At 38.6% G+C, this 20908-nt stretch overlaps 1 protein-coding gene across 8 annotated transcripts in view; it reads left to right on the forward strand.

Moving 5' to 3' along the window:
- Nucleotides 1-20908, forward strand: part of STXBP5 (syntaxin binding protein 5) — a 205630-nt gene that overhangs the window by 117527 nt on the left and 67195 nt on the right. For all 8 annotated transcript variants that reach the window (XM_003404421.4, XM_064291914.1, XM_064291911.1 and 5 more), the window contains exons 10-17: nt 1073-1227; nt 2022-2094; nt 3742-3889; nt 4105-4172; nt 4433-4473; nt 5265-5485; nt 6417-6592; nt 19741-19866. In XM_003404421.4, the coding sequence (XP_003404469.1) occupies nt 1073-1227; nt 2022-2094; nt 3742-3889; nt 4105-4172; nt 4433-4473; nt 5265-5485; nt 6417-6592; nt 19741-19866 (1008 nt within the window). The remainder of the gene's footprint in view (nt 1-1072; nt 1228-2021; nt 2095-3741; nt 3890-4104; nt 4173-4432; nt 4474-5264; nt 5486-6416; nt 6593-19740; nt 19867-20908) is intronic.

Consider the following 20908-nt stretch of genomic DNA (forward strand, 5'->3'; position numbering starts at 1 on the left):
GGTAAATGGAAAAGAAGGGGGTAACATCATGAGCAATGGGTAAGGAAGGAGATAGATAAACTGGCCCTAGAATAAGCTTAAAAAAAGCTATCTAAAACTTATAATTAAGAGATTTAAGAAAATTATATAAGGAAAAATCTAAATCATCTGTCTGATCTACCATAAACAACTTTGCTCCCGTCAAATGGGAAGACACATATGGCAGACCTAGAGCTAATTTTCTCAGTATACAAAGAACTCTTAGAAACCGATAAGAAAGGGATGATTAATCTAATAAAAACATCTACAAAAAACATTAATAGGCAAGTCAAAGAAAAAGAAACATGCTTGGACCTAACATGAAAGATATATAGAGTCTAGTTTTTAAGGTCATACTACATATAAATCTTTTAGATTTAATAATGACAGAGTAAGTAAATTAGATTGACAACAGAGTTGTAGGATTAATTAGAAGTAGCACACTGACAGCAGCTGATAGATGCTATGGAGCTATAGCATGTACAGAGATTTAAATCCATTATGGAGCTCTGGTTTGAGAACATACTAGCCAGGGTTCCAGGAGAGAATTCAGCCCTACAGAAAATTATTTGATTGCCTATTCTCTCAATTCTCTCAAGGGAAATTTATGGCTTGTACAATTCTTGATGCAAAGGTGAGAAATTAACTCATTGCATAAGATGGATGCCTTTGGGCATTAAGATTTTCTCTTGGAGCCTCTGTTGAGAAGACCTGGTTAGGACTGGAAGCAAAGGAGGCACATTCAAGAGACTTACCAGCAGAAAACCAGAGAGAACTTTGACGATTTTATATAGGGGATACAGGAAAAAGATTTAGGGACCAAGGTGGGAGGTATGGAGAGTAAAATGTACTCAGTGTTCATTCCTGTTGTAGTTTAATATTCAAAAATGCAATTAAAAATCCCACATACAAATATTCAATTATATGATGTATAACAATGTTAGGTTTTAAGATTTTGTTGTTTCAATAAGCAAAAAAAAAAAAAAAAATTGATACCGCAATTAAATAGTCTCTACTATGCTGTGTATAATTTTACTCTGCATTTTATTTTCAGGGAACCTTTTATTATATTATCAGGAGGTTTGTCGTATGATACTGTAGGACGAAGACCTTGCTTAACAGTTATGCATGGGAAAAGTACTGCTGTGCTAGAAATGGACTACTCAATTGTTGATTTTCTAACGCTGTGTGAAACACCATACCCAAATGGTAAACTGCATCTTTAAAAACTTATTCTCTATAAAAAAAAAAAATAGATACCTAATATTAAGAACAAAGACCTACATGTTACCTAAGTAGTTTCTGTATCCTGTTGTGCTGATGCTTTGCGGGGAGAGATTCTGCCTTCCTAATCTTGTAATTTTATTTTAGAAGTTAACTTTGTTGAATAGGCTTTATATCTTTAATATCTCATGTTAGTACTAAGAGTCTGTCAAAGATAAACAAAGCTATTCATATAAAGAAATGTTTTAAATTCCTGTAAAATACTGGCATATATGATTTCAAGAAGAATTTAAGTTTGTATTTTTTACTTCATTTCAAGCTCATCAAGGTGTAAAGATGCAATGAACTTTATAGTTGGTAACAGGCACGTGTGAAATATTCAGGAAATATATTCCAGTTGGGTTCCTGTGAGAGCCAAGAATGGTAATTGTTCTTAAGGGTGTTCAGATTTAAATTTTGGTTTTGTTGGCCATGTCTTGCCTTGGAAATAATACCCTGGAGGTTATTGTGGGCTTCTTTAGGGCAAGTACTTTTTCTTATTCATCCTTTTTTTTTTATCTTTACAAAAGTGAGGTAATTTTGAATGGGTTATTGCATAGATTTATCTCATGTAAAACATACTAGCCTTAAATTATTTGATGTGATCAGAGGATCAGAATGTTAAATATTAGAGAATGAAATAAAGTAAAATAAAAACCAGGCAAGAGATGTTTATTAACTAATTTGCTCTCCTCTGGCATTTTTAAAACTACCATTCATGCATTGTTTTCCTGTTCCAGATTTTCAAGAACCGTATGCTGTGGTGGTTCTTCTAGAAAAGGATTTAGTACTTATAGACCTTGCACAAAGTGGGTAAGGCAGAAAGTTTGATGATGCTTATTGGTATGTGGTTAAAAAAAAAAAAAAGATCGGCTATTTCATACCTTTGAAAATTCTCCATTTATGCCTATAAACTTGACCTCTTTTTAGTGCTCCAGTTCCACATTTCTCATTGTCTGCAAAATTTTTTATTAGGTCAAATAATATAGAATTCCCATTTTTTAAGTCAAAACTTGTTGAATTTTGAAAATTTCATGTGATTCAACCTAATACTTGGAGATCCTGGGACATACAAAATCGGCATGTCTAAAATTGATCCCATTACAGTTTACCTCCAAATAAGGTCTCCCTGCTTCCTGTAATAATCAATTTTAGTTTTTTCCCTTTTTAAATAACCAGACCATTGTGGAATAAAGGAATTTGAAAACACTATTTCTGACAGACCTAGAATATTCTTAATACGATTTTCTTTTGTTTATTTTTTTCATTAAATAAGTTTTTCAAATAAGTGAGACTTCTCACATGTGGCCTGTACTGAGATATATTTAAATGAAAGAAAATTCTATCCAAGTAACCTGTGACTAGGCACATCATCATGTGACTTAGCAACTGTACCAGTTAAATGTATAGAGTAGAATCATCGCACTAAGGAAATACTTGAATTATAAAGCGAAAAAACTTGCCTTCCATTTTAGTAAGGCACTTTTTTGTTTGTTTTTTGTCTTCTGATTTTTTATATGTGTGGTAAAAGTTAGCTTTAGTTTATAATCAGTAAAGGATTTTTCTGAAATTTCACTCCTTCCTTTTTTAAATCATTGTCAGTAGTAGATAATATCTAGATTTTGTGGATTAGCCAATTAGGACTTTATAGATTTTATAATCAGTTTCTGGTTTTCCAGATATTTTTAAGTAACTCTTCTCATCCTAAGGACTTTAAAGCCAGAAAAGAAATATTTGAGAAACATTTAAGGTAGAATTTTACTTTAGATTACATTAAAAAAAAAACCAAAAAGACAAAGATTGTAGATTACATTTTGGACTAGACATTACATTTATTGAGGGAAAAAGAAAGGTTGAAAAATTATATTAGCTCTGCTGATGTAAGAATGAGATGTATGTTATTGAGAACCTTTCGACTTAATGGTTAAGAAAATAATTTAAATTCTGGTACTACCAGTCCTTAGCTGGCATGCCTTTGGCACATTACTGTGCTTAGGACTTTGTTCTTCAGTAACAAATGCCTGTATCGTAAGTTTGCTACAAGAAGTAAATGAGGTAAATATATATAAAGTACTTAGTTCGGAGTTTGGCACACGGTATGTAGTAGTAACTGCAACCTTTCTATTTACTATTCTAATTGAGCATCTTTCATTATAAAAGATCTCATTTTATATATATATATATTGCATAAATTAAAGCTGTTTAATCTCTAGGGTAGGATTACATGATTTCTAAAATTCTATAGACAAAAGCATTCTGTCCCAAAAATGAAAATATATATTCAGATAAACTGTCATGTGGACCCTCGAAAGATGCTAACTTTAAATTAAACAACCTTTATTTAAATATATTTGCATTCCAAATGTGTCAGTATATAAAAAAATTATTGTTGTATTAATCATAGGTTATAATTCATTAAATTAATAAATATTTTCCTTTTTCTTTCTCCTATTGTTAAAGATATCCTATATTTGAAAATCCCTATCCTTTGAGTATACATGAATCCCCTGTTACATGTTGTGAGTATTTTGCTGATTGTCCTGTGGACCTTATTCCCGCACTTTATTCTGTTGGAGCTAGACAGAAACGTCAAGGTTACAGCAAAAAGGTATTGAATATACATTTTAGATTTAATGTTATATATTAGTGTTTTCTATTTATCACTAAGGAGTGTTTGATTATGCTGACATTACCTTTTCTAAATAAAGTATAGAGGACTTCATTTTCGAAGCAAGACATGTTTACTGTTTTACATATACATATAAAGACTTACATTATGCTTGGACGTTGCTTTCTACAATGCTCTTTTATTTATTTTTTAAGGAATGGCCTATCAATGGAGGTAATTGGGGATTGGGTGCTCAAAGTTATCCAGAAATAATTATTACTGGGTAAGTAAAAACTATTTTCACCAAGTAGATCAATAATAGCTAAATATGTTTGACTAAGATTCCATGACATTAATAGACAATAGAGCTTTGCTTTATGTTATAATTAATAAGTTATTGTGAAGAACCTGCCAATTTACCATAATTTTTACCCTTTTCCTCATTTTAGTGACTGCTTTGTAAATAACAGACTTCTAAAAACAAAAAAAAGTCATCTTTTTTTCTGTTCTTCATTACATTCTTACTCATGTTGCTTTCCATAGGCATGCTGATGGGTCAGTTAAGTTCTGGGATGCTTCTGCAAGTAAGTATTTTGAATAGTTACTTGTTCTATGTTACACAATCATTGCTTTTATACATCTTGTTTTATAATAACTGCATAACCCACACAGTATTTGAAATTTAGGAAGCTATAAATTGAGTTCCTAATTATCAAGTATATGAGTTTAGAAATAAATTATTTGATATTAGAAATAAACTCATATCGTTAACATATGGTAGATTAAAGAATATCAGCAAATCAAGAATGGTTCTCAACAGAAATATTCAAATGCTGTCTTCAAACTTTCCCTTCCTAACACAGAGATAGGAGAAGTGAGAATATGTTACAAATCAACAGAAATTTCTAAAATAATTTAAATGCCTGATTCCAAATTTATGTTACAAAAGTTTATGTTGTCATTATGAAATACATGTAGTGGTTGCTTAGTAGCAAAAAAGAAAAAAAAATGTTTTTAAAAGCTAATATTTGCGACAGATACATGGTAAGCATTCAGTGAAAATCCCGTTAATTCAGGATGTTTTATTGTGTTTCTACATTTTTTTCCAAAACTTTTACTCACGTTTTTCAGATTATCTACATTAATCACTATGGTGTTTTTTGTTTTTTTCTTTTTTAATGAGTACAATGATGAGTATATTTTTTGGGGGGGGGGGCCAATGTGCATTATCTAGAAGAATAATAAAGAAATGTAGAATTACAAATGAAAATATGATTCAGATAAATATAGGCTTTTTTCCTTACATAATATGATTGATTAAATGTATTAAAATGTTTTGTATTAAAATGTCTAACATATATTATCTTTGTTCTAGTAACTCTACAAGTATTATATAAACTAAAGACATCTAAAGTATTTGAAAAATCGAGAAATAAAGAGGACAGGCCGAACACAGACATTGTTGATGAAGATCCGTATGCCATTCAGATCATCTCCTGGTGTCCAGAAAGTAGAATGCTGTGCGTAGCTGGAGTTTCAGCCCATGTCCTTATTTATAGATTCAGCAAACAGGAAGTAATTACAGAAGTCATTCCGGTAATAGTCTCTTAATTATTTTCAGTCTTAGATGTCTGACATTTTTAAATTTGTGAATTATTTAGAAGACTATTTGTAGTCAGTTTTGTCTAGAATTTTAAAAACACATCACTATTTACTTTGTCATAAATAGCATATTTTGTACACTTATCATTTTACTGAATTTTTAAATCCTTAAATACATTATGTTTTCTTTTAAGGAAAGCTAGTATGAGCGGTTTCTTATTTAGTGCTCCTATTACATAAATACCTTTTTTTTTTTTTAATTACATAAATACCATAAGTGGTTGGCTTTAAGAAACAGAAATTTATTTTCCCACAGTTTAGGCAGCTGGAAGTCCGAATTCCTTCATATTTATCTGTAAGGTTCTAGGGGAAGGCTTTCTCTGTGGGCTCTAGGGAAAAATCCTCGTCTCTTTTGTTTTTGTTCCTCCCATCCTTGGCAGTCTTCATGTGGCCTGGCAGCTTATCTTCCCTCCTCTTTGCTGCTTTGCTTCTGTGCCTAATCTGCTCTTTTATATCCCAAAAGTGATTGGTTTAAAACATACCCTATATTGATGTGGTCTCATTAACCTAACAAAAAAGCTTTCCAAATGGGATTATATCCACAGGTATAGGGGTTAGTACTCCAATACATTTGGGGAGGTTGGGGGAAATTCAGTCCATTACAAGCAGATTCCAATTTGGTATTAACTGGAGTGCCATGAATTTTAAAATCATAAAGCCGTGAATTTTGAAATCATTATACACATCTTTTAAAAACCAAGTCAAAAACAAATTTTTTGCTTGATAACTCCTTACCTTTAGAAATCTTACTAAATTTTTACCTGTAAAAATGTTCCTTCCGCCAAGTTTTTGTATGTGTGTATAAACTGTCATAAAATGAACAGTAATTATTAGGAATAGGTAAACTGTTTTACTTTTACAACAGATGCTTGAAGTTCGATTGTTATATGAGATAAATGATATAGAATCTCCAGAGGGTGAACAGCCACCGCCTTTGCCAACACCAGTGGGAGGTGCCAATCCTCAGCCCATTCCTCAGTCTCATCCATCTACCAGTAGCAGTTCGTCTGATGGGCTTCGTGACAATGTCCCTTGTTTAAAGTAAGTTATAAAAAATTACAGAGACATTTTGATATTATCTTTTAATTTAGGTAAATTGTAAAAATTAGTAAACCTGCAGCAACATTTTCCTGTGGTGGAGTGGAATGGCTTCCTGTGTTTCGCTGTGGCTAGTCTAACTCACTGTTCTGTGTGTAACGGAGGCATCAGGAGATACATTATTGTGTTCCATGATTTTATCCTTAAAATACGAAGGTTTGATCTCCAAACATACCAGTTGACTAGCGTGGATCTGTCCTCTCTACACAGCTCAGTATTTTTTAGTCTTCTAAACTTAATGCGTAGATCAAATTTATGTCAGACTGCTTGCTAGCAGTCTGAAAATTCAATTTTTAAATTAAAGATTTAATGATTTTGTAATCTTTTGCATGTTATCTTTATTTACATTCCTTTATTGTAGCATTCCAGATTTAAATGCATCTTGCTTCTATACAGGAATAGATTGTATAATATTGTCTTTTCCTTTTTTCTTATGAGCGGTTAGATTTTCTTTTTTAAGGCTATTAAATAGGCAGAGCTATAGTACAATGAGGGAAGAGTTAAAATCAGTGAAAAATTTCATGAAGACAATGCGATTAGAAGTATTACATTTACAGAGAAGTCACTTAGGATAATGGCTGAAAAGAGATTGTGAAATTTTTCAGTTAACAGGTCAAAGAGATGCTGTAGAATGGCGTGGGGCTGGGGGTGGGGGGTAAAGCCAGGCTGTAGTAGGTTCAAGGTAGGGAGGGTGGTAAGAGAATTTGCATTTGTTAGCAGAACCAGGCTTTGCCCTATTTTGCTTTAGATCTACTAGAATCTTTTCACTTGGCCAGTAGTTCAACAACTGCCGTGGAGAATGACCATGTAATCAAAAATGCATTCACTCTAAAGACAAGGCTTTATGTCACGCTCATTTTGGAAGTATTGATTAAAAACACCTTTTTTCTAAATATGTTTACATAAGCTTAAGATTGTGTGTTTTAAGCCAATGGTTTTCAAGAGGGGATGATTTTGGCCTCCAAGAGACATTTGACAATGTCTAGGGATATTTTTAGTTGTCACAACAGGGGGAGAAGGTGTGCTTCTGGCATCTAGTGGCTAGAGGCCAGGGATGCTGCTAAATATCCTACAATGGCAAAGGACAACAAAGAATTATCCAGCCCAAAATGTCAGTAGTGCCAACGTTGAGAAACACTGGTCTAAACAATACGAGCATTGTGGTTAAGCAGCTACATTTCTCAAAAAGGTCTTAATTTTCTTCACTCTCTCTCTGTCTCGTGTTCACGCACATGCAGACGCACAGAGTTCCTTCTGCAGTTCTCGCACAGGTTCAGCCAGGCTGAAACGGGTGCAGACTTCTACACTCTTCCCCTTTATTACTTACTCAGTACTATCTTACTTTATAAAAGTTCCCTTAGTGTCCTTTCTTCTGATTTTTAAGTATGTTTTTCCCCAGCTGTTTGTCAATAAGTAAGGTGATCTTTTTAGTCACCACCTGAAATGATTTTATTTAGTTCTGGGACTATGAGCTTCTCTACTGTCACTGACCCAAGATCATGGTGTGACCATCTTTATTGGTTGGAAAGGCCTTTCATACATAATTGGATATTTTGACATGCTATTAATCTTTTGTAATTATTTAGTAGAATATCACCTAATATAATCTGAATAAGATTTGATGATAAAGTTCTTTTTTTTTCTTTTGAGTATCATTATGGACTTCTAGTTTTTTATAGGTAATTTGTTTTATTTAATTTGATTAACTTAATGTAATTTAGTCACAATTTGTCAAAGGAACCTCCTTTTAAGCTGGCTTCTGAGTCCTCTCAACACCACTTCAGAACTTTTGTAACCATCCTTGATTTCGGTCAATAAGATTTTCCTGCCCCTTACTCAAGGAATCAGCTACTTTCTAAGAAGTCTTGGTTATTTTTAGCAGAGATTATTATACCACACCAAAATATGATTTTTAGAAATATATGTAACATTGTTTTGGTTAAGAGCTCGGCTGCTAACCCAAAGGTTGACAGTTCGAATCTACCAGCCACTTCTTGGAAACCTTATGGGACAATTCTGCTCTATCCCTTAAGGTTGCTATGAGTCAGAATCAACTCGATGGCAATGGATTTGGTTTGGTTTGGTTTGATTATGCTGTGAAAATAGGCCACTCAGTGACAAGAGCTAGGAAAAAAGTTTTTTCTTAAAAATTGAAATCCTTATACTTTTAATTGAATTTTCACATTTTATAATGCAACTAGTTGATTTTTTTCAACCTTTTCCCTATATTATAAGCTACTACTCTTCTGTTAGATTAACCTGGAATTATTCCATTAACTGTTTATTTTAGATATTAACAAGAATAAGTCCAAAATTGTAGTACTAAAATTATCACTAATAAAACTACTATATGAATAATAAAATATAACATTATAGTTTCCTTTGAACACATCTTTCTAGTGATGTGTAGCCAAATTTACCTAGTTTTGAGTTATTTGTAAAAATTTTTGTCCTATTATGGTTATAGAAACATTAGCCTGATGTATGATTCAATTAAACTTTATAAATTCATTTTATTTTGAGACTGTTAATGTTTTAACTCACAGTTCTGTCTTTGAAGCAATATTTGGTATTGCATGTGGGTAAACTGCCCCATCATATGTTTTATGAAATGGCAGGAACTCTCAAGCAGTTAGAATTTTAAAGACATGCATAACAGATTCAGCCAGAATCTGGTCACCTGTAACTCCTTAGTGAGGTCTACAAGACAGTTCAGTAATGAAACTGTTCTTCCCCATCTGGATTCTGAAATGAAATAATTTCAGGTGGTAACTAAAAATATCACCTTTTTGACTGATAGAGGTCAAAGGTGTTGTGATGGTTAAGATGGTTAAGATTGTGTGTCAAGTTGGCTGGGCCATAATTTTCAGTGTTTATATTGATCACTCCCATCCTGGATTCTGCTGTGAGCAGCCAGTCACTTGAAATGGAGTTTCCTTGGGGGTGTGGCCTGCATCTGAATATAAGCAGATGTTCTGGCTTTTTGCTTGCTCTGGATCCTACGGCTGCCTCCTGTTCATCAGACCTCTGGCTCTTGGGACTTGAGCTATCAGTTTATCGGCCAATCTTAGGATTCATCAATATTCACAGCCTGGGAGCAGGAGCCCTGCTCTCTGACCTGACAATCTTGGGTTCGACAGCCCCTGCAGCTACATGAATCAGGAGAAGCCTTGCGGTCTTGCCTGCCAATCTCAGGATTCATCGATCTTCACAGCCTCTGAGCAAGAACCCTGCTCTTCACGACCTCCCAATCTTGGGTTTACCAGCCCCTGTGGCTACATGAGTCGAGAGAAGACTCCATCCTGATTCACGGACTTGGGACATTCCAGCTTCTACAATCGTGTGAGCCGTTTCCTTGATATAAATCTCTCTCTATATATATTTATACACTTTACTGGTTTTGCTCCTCTAGAGAATGCAGTCTAAGACATTTGGTACTGAGAGTGGTTCTAGAGAAATAAAATTGTAAGGATGAGCTGTCTAAATTGGTTCTCAAGTCTGTTTAGTGTTAAAGATGTTAGTGACTCTGTTTCCAGCAGTGAAGCTAATCCATGGCTTGAGGTGGCACTACAATTATACACAATATCACCACCAGCAGAACAGGTATTGGTGAAAGGCAAGGCTCTGGGTGAACACATGTGTGATATCTTTCTACAGTTTTGTCAGAATGAGAAGTATAAGGAAGCTGGTTGGTTGGTCCTACTTTCGCTAGACAAACTGGTAGAAGAAAGAGATGTGCACAGGGCTTCAGAGTCAAACCTCAAGTGCCTCATAAATGACCTTAAGGCTTCCACTTATACTTTGAAAGAAAGCCTTATTTCTTGTAGTAACAGAGCTGAAATTGCCAAAAACCAAACCCAGAGTCTTATTGTAAGAGTGGCTGAGTTACAACACCAGCTCAGTTGCCAACCTCGAGAGGTATCTGAAGTTAAAATAAGGGCATTGATTAGGAAGAATGGAATCCTAAAACTTGGAATGGGGACCTCATACCACCAAGAAAGCAGTGTCGGGAGCAGAGCGTGTCCTTTGGACCTGAGGTTTCTGCGCTGAGATGCGCCCAGACCAAGGGAAGACTGATGACAAGGATCTTCCTCCAGAACTGACAGAGAGAAAGCCTTCTCCTGGAGCTGATGCCCAGAATTTGGACCTCTAGCCTACTGGACTGTGAGAGAATAAACTTTTTTGTTGAAGCCATCCATTCATGTTATTCCTGTTACAGCACCACTAGATGACTAAGACAGAAGCAAGATTGGCAAGACCTAGCCTCACCCACCTTGGACATGTTATCAGGAGGGACCAGTCTCTGGAGAAGGACACTACACTTGGCAAAATAGAGGGACAGTGAAAAAGAGGAATACCCTCAATGAGATGGACCAACATAGTGGCTGCAACAACAGGCCCAAACATGGCAATGATTGTGAGGATGGTGCAGGACAGGGCAATGTTTTGTTTTGTTGTACATAGGATCACTATGAATGAGATCTGGCTCAAGGACGCTGTCTTTGAGCATATGGGCCGATAATCAGGAAACTGGAGACACTGAGCCCCTAAATTCCATTGAATCACTCCTGCCAGCAGAACCACTCCCATCTGAAGAGATTACTTCATGTTTGTCTACTAAACCACCCTGCCTAAAAAAACCATTAGCCCCTCCACTCCCATCTAATGAGATTATGCCTAGCCCAGCTGCCTCTAAAGAGCCCTTGGCTGAGTCATTGCCTGGGGTATCGCCTGATGCAGATGCTTTACAAGACAATGCTGAATGTTCTTAAAACTACTGATTCTGGCTTCTAGACCTATAACTAGGCTTAAGTCTCAGCCAGTCCCAAAAGTTTAAGTCCAAAGTGTGACCCAGGAGGAGTTACACTACACTCCAAAAGAACTACTTGAATTTTTTAATATGTACAAAAAGAAACCTGGGAAATATGTGTGGAAATGGCTATTAAGGGTGTGGAATAATGGTGCATGGAACATAAAGATGGATCAGTCTGAGTTTATTGATATGGGTCCACTAAGCACAGATTCTTCATTCATTGTTTCAGCTTGAGAAGTTAGGAAAGGGTCTAATAGTTTATTTGGTTGGATTGCTGAAGCATGGATTGTGAGGTGGCCTACACTAAATCAAGTTGAAATTCCAGACCTGCCTTGGTATACTGTAGAAGAAGGTATCCAGAGGCTTAGGGAAATTGGCATGCTAGAGTGAATTTATCAGGTTAGACCCATAGACCCACACATGGAGTACTCAAAGGACACACCATTTACCACAACTGTGAGAAACAAATTTGTGAAGGGAGCACCAGCATCCTTGAAGACTGCCGTGATTGCTCTTTTATGTAAATCAGATTTGACAGTGGGAACTGCCCTAACTGAATTAAGACACCTAACTACAGTGGGGCTGATTGGACCTCATGGTAGTAGGGGACAAGTGGCTTCACTCAGTCAACAAAGACAAAGTGGGCATGGCTACAGTAATTGACAGCGGAGTCAAAGCAGTAATCAGAGTAGTTTGACTCACATGGACTTATAGCATTGGCCACTTAGTCATGGTGTCCCTAGGAGTGAAATAGATAGGAAATCTACTAAATATTTACTTGATCTGTACAAATCGATGAATTCTAGGGCAGGTGAACAGCAGTCTAAGTCGAATCACCAGAATAGAGTCATGGCCCCTCAATCAGTTCTCAGATTTTAGTGAGTTTAAAGACCCACAGCCCCTTGAATGAAGAGGAGGCTGGGTCCCCTTGAAAAAGGACTCCAATACACTGCTAAAAAATTTTTACTGTTAATCTTTCTCCCAGCCTTCCCCAAAGGGATCTACGGCCTTTTACGAGAGTGACTGTTCATTGGGGAAAAAGAAGTAATCAGACTTTTCAGGGATTACTGGATACTGGCTCTGAACTGACACTAATTCCGGAAGACCCAAAACATCACTGTGGCCCACCAGTCAGAGTGGGGGCATATAGAGGTCAGGTTATTAATGGAGTCTTGGCTCATATCTGTCTCACAGTAGGTCCAGTGGGTCCCCAAACCCATCGTGTAGTGATATCCCCAGTCCCAGAATCCATCATTGGAATAGATACACTCAGCAACTAGCAGAACCCCCGCATTGGATTCCTGACGAATAGAGTAAGGGCTATTATGGTAGGAAAAGCCAAGTGGAAGCCGTTAGAACTGCCCCTACCTAGGAAAATAGTAAACTGAAAGCAATACTGCATTCCTGGAGGGATTGCAGAGATTTCTGCCACCATCAAGGACTTGAATGATGCAGGGGTGGTGATTCCCACCACATTCCCATTTAACTTGCCTGTTTGGCCTGTGCAAAAAACAGACAGGTCTTGGAGAATGACAGTAGATTATCAAAAACTTAGCCAGGTGGTGACTTCAATTGCAGCTGCTGTTCCAGATGTATTTCATTGCTTGAGCAAATTAATACATCTCCTGGTACCTGGTGTGCAGCTATCAATCTGGTTAATGCCTTTTTCGCGATACCTGTTTCAGAGGACCATCAGAAACAGTTTTGCCTTCAGCTGGCAAGGCTAGCAATACACCTTCACTTGCCTGCCTCAGGGCTACATCAGTTTACCAGCCTTATGTTATAATTTGGAAACCCTGGTGGCGTAGTGTTTAAGTGCTATGGCTGCTAACCAAAAAGGTCGGCAGTTCAGATCTGCCAGGTGCTCCTTCGAAACTCTATGGGGCAGTTCTGCTCTGTCCTATAGGGTCACTATGAGTCGGAATCGACTCGACGGCAGTGGGTTTGGTTTGGTTTGGTTATAATTTAGCCCAAAGGGACCTTGATCACTTTTCCCTTCCACAAGACATCACACTGGTCCATTACATTGATGACCTTATGCTGATTGAACCTAGTAAGGAAGAAGCGTCAATGACTCTGGACTTATTGGTAAAACATTTGTGTGCTACCAAAAACCAAACCCGTTGCAGTTGAGCTGATTCCGACTCATAGCAACCTTATAGGACAGAGTAGAACTGCCACATAGAGTTTCTGAGGAGCCCCTGGTTATTCAAACTGCCAACCATTTGGTTAGCAGCCATAGCACTTAACCACTATGCCATCAGGGTTTCCATGTGCTAGAGGGTGGGAAATTAATCCCACAAAAATTCAGGCACTTTCCACCTCCGTGAAATTTTTAGCGGTCTGGTAGTGTGGGGCATGTTCAGATATTCCTTCTAAAGTAAAGAATAAGTTATTACATCTGGGTGGTCCCACAACTAAAAAGGAGGCACAATGCCAAGTAGGCCTCTTTCGATTTTGAAGGCAACACATACCTCATTTGAATGTGCTACTCTGGCATATTTATCAAGTGACTCAAAAAGCTGCTAGTTTTTAGTGGGGCCCAGAAGAAGAAAAGGCTCTGCAACAGGTTCACACTGCTGTGCAAGCCACTCTGCCACTTGGGCCATATGATCCAGCTGATCCAGTGGTGCTTGAAGTGTCAGTGGCAGATAGAGATGATGTTTGAAGTCTTTGGCAGGCCCCTATTGGTGAATCACGATGCAGACGCTTAGAATTTTGGAGCAAAGCCCTGCCGTCCCCTGCAGATAACTACTGTCCTTTTGAGAAACAGCTTTTGGCTTGTTACTGGGCCTTAGCAGAGACTGAACGCTTAACCATGGGACACCGAGTCACTTTGCAGCCTGAACTGCCTATCATGGGTGTTGTCTGACCCGCAGAGTCATAAAATTAGACATGTATAGCAGCACTCCATCATTAAATGGAAATGGTATATATGAGATCAGACCCAAGCAGGACCCGAAGGCACAAGTAAGTTGCATGAGGAAGTGGCCCAAATGCCCATGGTCTCCACTCCTGTCACATTGCCTGCCATCTCCCAGTCTGCACCTGTGGCCTCATGGGTAGTTCCCTATGATCCATTGACTGAAAAAGAGAAAACCCATGCCTGGTTTACAGATGGTTCTGCGTGATATGCAGGCACCACTTGAAAGTGGACAGCAGCAGCACTACAGCCCCTTTCTGGGATCTCCCAGAAGGACAGTGGTGAAGGGAAATCCTCTCAATGGGCAGAACTTCCAGCAATGCACCTGGTTGTTCACTTTGCTTGGAAGGAGAAATGGCCAGATGTGGAGTTGTATAGTGATTCATGGGCTATGGCCAATGGTTTGGCTGGATGGTCAGGGACATGGAAGAAACATAATTGGAAAATTGAAGACAAGGATTTATGGGGAAGAGGTATATGGCTAGACCTCTCTGAATGGGCCAAAGAAGTGAAGATATTTGTGTCTCATGTGAATGCTCACCAAAGGGTGACCTCAGCAGAGGATGATTTTAACAATCAAGCGGATAGGATGACACGTTCTGTGGAAGCCAGTCATGTTCTTTCCTCAGTTACTCCTGTCGTTGCCCAATGGGCTCATGAACAAAGTGGCCATGGTGGCAGGGATGGAGGTTATGCATGGGCTCAGCAACATGGACTTCCACTCACTAAGGCTGACTTGGCTACAGCCACTTCTGAGTGTCCAGTCTGCCAGCAACAGAGACCAACACTGAGTCCCCAGTATGCACCATTCCTTGAGGTGATCAGCCAGCAACCTGGTGGCAAATTGATTACACTGGACCACTTCCTTCATGGAAAGGGCAGTGTTTTGTCCTTGTTGGAATAGACATTTACTCTGGATATGGATTTGTCTTCCCTGAACACAATGCTTTTGCCAAAACTACCATCCATGGACTTACAGAATGCCTTATCCACTGTCATGGTATCCAACACAGCATTGCCTCAGATCGAGGGACTCACTTCATAGCAAATGAAGTACAGCAGTGGGCCCATGCTCATGGAATTCACTGGCCTTAACATGTTCCTCATCATCCTGAAGCAGCTGGCTTTAGAAAATGATGGAATGGCCTTTTAAAGACAAAATTATGGCACCTGGTACATGGCAGTACCTTGTAGGGTTGGGGCTGTGTTCTTCAGGAGGCTGTATATTCCCTAAACCATCATCCAATATATGGTGCTGTTTCTCCCATAACCAGGATCCATAGGTCCAGGAATCAAAGCGTGGAAATGGAAGTGTCACCACTCGCTATTATCCCTAGTGACCCACTTGCAAGATTTTTGCCTCCTGTCCCCACAAGCTTACGCTTTGCAGGTCTAGAGGTCTTAGTTCCAAAGAGAAGAATGCTCCCACCTGGAGATACATCACTGATTCCACTGAACTGGAAGCTAAGAATGGCACTTGGCCACTTTGGGCTCCTTACGCTTCTGGATCAACAGGCAAAGAAGGGAATTACCATACTGGCTTGTATGATTGATCCAGATTACCAAGGGGAAATCAGATTGATATTACTTGATGGAGGTGAAGAAAAGTATGTCTGGAATGCAGGAGATCTCTCATGTTGTCTCTTACTACCACCATACCCTGTGATTAAATTCAATTGAAAAGTACCACATCCCAATTCTGACATGACTACTAATGACCCAAACCCTTCAGGAATGAAGCTTTGGGTCACCGCACCAGGCAAAGAACAATGACCAGCTGAGGGCAAAGGGAATACAGAATGAGTGGTGGAAGAAGGTAGTTCTAAATACCAGTTACAGCCACGTGACCAGTTGCAGAAATGAGGGCTGTAATTGTTATGAGTATTTCTGCTTTGTATGTGTGCATCAAATATTTTTTGTTTTTTTCACTTATAAAATATAAGACGTAAACCAGGCTAGTGCGTTTTCAGTGGTACGCGTGTTAGTTGTATCATGTTAGGCAGAAGTCTGACTTTATAATTGTGTTTATTCAGAGATTATGTATGGTTTAAGGAGATGTGTACCTGTGCCAAGTTGACAAGGGTTGGACTGCGAGGATTAAGATTGTGTGTCAGCTTGGCTGGGCCATAATTCTCAGTGTTTATATGTGATTACTCCTATGATGGAATCTGCTGTGAGTAGCCAGTCAATTGAAAGGGAGTTTCTTTGGGGAGGTGGCCTGCATGCAAATACAAGCAGACATTCTGGCTTTTTGTTTGCTCTGTATCCTGCAGCTGCCTCCCGTTCATCTGTCCTCTGGCTCTTAAGACTTGAACCATCAGCTTATCTGTATGATAAAAGCAGCCACACACACAAAAATAAATTGTTCATTTTTTTTTTTTAATTTTTGCTTCCAAATCCACTTGAAGTTTTCTGATACAAGTATCCAGCATTGAGACACAAATATTATATCTAAGTAGCTTTTTTCCTCGGAAAGTCTCACACTCTTATAAACCTCTCCCTCACTCTCTGTTTCTAAGATCCCTGTCACAAGTTCAGCCAATATAAGTTTAGTGCGGACCTATTCAATGTGAGCGAGGTTTGGGCATACGTTTAACTGTCTGCTGAATAGTTTTACTCGAAGACCCACGCTTTGCCTCAAATTTACCATGTATTTCCCTGAAACCAGCTCTTTATCCCAACATGTTTATTTTCTTTGGCACTTAGAGTCACCCGTCTTCTTCTCCTCCCCTCCCCTACCTCTAATCAGCCTCCAGCTCTTTCACTCATGCATTCACTCATTCATTCAGTAAATATTTATTGAGTACCTCCTCTGTGCTAGGTCACTTAAAGTACCTGCAAGGTTTCTACCCTGATAGAACTTACAGCTTTTTTTTTTTTTTTTTTTTCCCATTTCCATTTTTTTTTTTTTTTAATTTTTATTAAGCTTCAAGTGAACATTTACCATTCCAATCAGTCTGTCACATGTAGGTTTACATACATCTTACTCCCTTCTCCCACTTGCTCTCCCCCTATTGAGTCAGCCCTTACAGTCTCTCGTTTCGTGCCAATTTTACCTTCTTCCATCTCTCTCTATCTTCCCATCCCCCCTCCAGTCATGAGTTGCCAACACACTCTCCCGTGTCCACCTGATTTAATTAGCTCGCTCTTCATCAGTATCTCTCTCCCCCCCACTGACCAGTCCTTTTCATGCCTGATGATTTGTCTTCGGGGTTGGTTCCTGTCCTGTGCCATCAGAAGTTCTGGGGAGCATTGTCTCTGGGATTCCTCTAGTCGCAATCATACCATTAGGTGTGGTCTTTTAATGAGAATTTGGGGTCTGTATCCCATTGGTCTCCTGCTCCCTCAGGAGTTGTCTCTTGTGCTCCCTGACAGGGCAGACATCGATTGTGGCCGGGCACCAACTTGTTCTTCTGGTCTCAGGATATTGTAGGTCTCTGGTTCAAGTGGCCCTTTCTGTCTCTTGGGTTCTTAGTTGTCGTGTGACCTTGGTGTTCTTCCTTTGCCTTTGCTCCCGGTGGGTTGAGACCAATTAATGTATTTTAGATGGCTGCTTGTTGGCATTTAGGACCCCAGGTGCCACAATTCAAAGTGGGATGCAGAGTGTTTTCATAATAGAATTGTTTTGCCCATTGATTTAGAAGTCCTCTCAAACCAAGTTCCCCAGACCCCAGCCCCTGCTTCGCTATCCTTTGAAGCTTTCATTTTATCTCGGAAACCTCTTTACTTTTAATCCTGTCCAATTAGGCTGACCTTCCTTGTTTTGAGTGTTGTCTTTCCCTTCACCCAAAGCAGTTCCCATCTACAGAGAACTTACAGCTTTTTAATGGTGCTTTTTTTTTTTTTTTTAATAATGTCTTCCAAATCTGCTTTCTTTCTGTTTTACATAAGACGAATCATAGGAACTTTCTAATCCGTCTCTCTATTTCACTTCATCTTGCATACCTTCACCAAATTAATCTTTTCCAAAATATTTTTATAAACCTTCCTTGGCTTTTAATTTTTCATGAAAATACTTTACTTATGCATAATTTGACCATTTAAAAGCACTTACAAGGTACTCACAATGTCCTCATAATGTGATTAGGTAGTAATATCCCCACTTTTTTTAGATGTGAAGACAAGTGATAAGTGGCAGACCCAGGACTCAAATTCAAGCTTTCTGAGAGCTCAGAGTTCTTTCTACCAACATCAAACCTTTGCAGCCAGGCTGTGAAAACTCGCTAATGTCTGGCTGTGGCCTCTCTCACTATACCAATATCTTCGTACAGCTTCCACTGTGTCCAAATGTACAAAATGTGGATTTCCTGCTTCTTTATTTACTTAAACCATACTTTTAAATTTTAAGTCTACTTTTCTAATGGAGATTTTTCTAACTTGGTTTGTTTTTTCCTCTTGATTCCTAGGCCGTTGCTGCTTTTCACCCTTCTCGCCACCCATCCCTGCCCTTCTCATCCTTCTCTGCCCTCCCTGCTCTCCTCATCCTTCTCTGCCCTCCCTGCCTTTGTCATTCTTACCTCATCCCTCCCTGCTCTCCTCATCCTTACCTCATCCCTCCGTGCCCTTCTCATCCTTGTCTACCTTCCCTGCCTTCCTCATCCTTCTCTGCCCTCCCTGCTCTCCTCATGCTCTGCCCTCCCTGCCCCTCTCATCCTTCTCTAACTTCTCTGCTTTCTTATCCTTCTCTTCCCTGCCTGCTCTCCTCATCCTTCTCTGCCCTCCCTGGCCTTCTCATTCTTACCTCATCCCTCCCTGCTCTCCTCATCCTTACCTCATCCCTCCGTGCCCTTCTCATCCTTGTCTACCCTCTCTGCCCTCCTCATCCTTCGCTGCCCTCACTGCTCTCCTCATCCTTCTCTGCCCTCCCTGCCCTCCCTGCCCTTCTCATCCTTCTCTGCCCTCCCCACTCTCCTCATCTTTCTCTGCCTTCCCCGCCCCTCTCATCCTTCTCTAACCTCCCTGCTTTCTCATCCTTCTCTGCCCTGCCTGCTTTCCTCATCCTTCTCTGCCCTCCCTGTTCTTCCCTTCCTTCTCTGCCATCCCTGCTCTCCTCATCCTTCGCTGCCCTCCCAGCTCTTCTCATCCTTACCCCACCCCTCCTTCTGCTAGCCCCCTCCTCTTCATATGTGGAACTTACATGAGTTCTTTTGTTTGTTTTTTATGTACATGTTTAATCTTTCCAACTAGATAGAAACTTCTGAGGATTCTGATTTATACGTATTTTATGTCTGGTACAGTTTCATGTATAAAGTTATTTTGTATGGATATGTATGCATGATATTATAATTCCATAGGCTAATAATAAGATAATTGAAAATGGCTGAGAAGGTAACAACATTATTTTCTTTATTTCAGAGTCAAAAATTCACCACTTAAACAGTCTCCAGGTTATCAGACAGAACTCGTTATTCAGTTGGTGTGGGTAGGTGGAGAACCACCACAACAAATAACCAGCTTGGCTGTCAATTCTTCCTATGGATTGTAAGTATAAGTTATGTTTTTTCTCAATTTCTTCATAGTATTTTACACTTCATCATATTTTTAAAAATAGAATTCATGATCTTTGTTATAGCATCACCTAAAATATTGTTGTATAACTTTACTTTCAGACCAAATTCAGTATTTATTTGGAACATAATTCTGTTAGAATAATTTACTCTGGGTATGCATATACTGCTTCCTGCTGTAAAGTTAAATAACTCATGGACCCGTGAGTTATTTTAGATTAAGTTTTAAAGTTCCATCTCCTCTCCTGGATATATTCTCAGAAATAATTTTCTTATTACTACTTGTATAATGAAAGTTAAACCACATGAATTCAAATGACTGTGTTATAAGGTGTTTCTGTCAGTGTCAAATCATAGCTATGTAATTTGTTCTTTATGCTTCTGAGGTTAACTTGTATACAATGTTATTATAATATGATAGACTTAAAAATATTCAGTTTTTCCTTTCAAAAATCAACTTTGCAATGGAAGAGAAGCGTCATATTAACCTTTCATTGTTTACTCCCGGGACATTTCTTGTGCCCGGGTGATCACAAGACTCATTGGGGTCACAGTTTTGTTTTTTTTTTTTTTTTGGCCCGTGCTATGTATTTTCAAATTTGAACTAGTTGCCAAAATTTTATTTAATGTGAAAATCTATATTTAGTCGTTCAGTTGAAAAATCTGATTATCTGCCTTGTGTTTACATTCTTGCATGCACTAGTCGGATGGAATTGAGTTGATGCTTTCCCACTCTTCAGTTCACGTAGTCTGTTCCAGGCCTTTTGACTTACTTAGATAGCCCCTGTATACTTTTCAGTTTTCAACTGCTGCCTTAAGAGATTTTAAAAGAATACCAAAAACCGAACTAGTTGCCCTAGAGTAAATTCCAACTCATGGCAACCCCATGTTTTTCAGAGTAGAACTGTACTCCATAGGGTTTTCAATGGCTATGATCTTTCGGAAGTAGACCACCTTTCTTCCAAGGAGCCTCTGGGTGGATTCAAACCGTCAGCGTTTGGGTTAGTAGCCAAGTG

Source organism: Loxodonta africana, chromosome 1 (assembly GCF_030014295.1).
Source record: "Loxodonta africana isolate mLoxAfr1 chromosome 1, mLoxAfr1.hap2, whole genome shotgun sequence".
Lineage (NCBI taxonomy): Eukaryota > Metazoa > Chordata > Mammalia > Proboscidea > Elephantidae > Loxodonta > Loxodonta africana.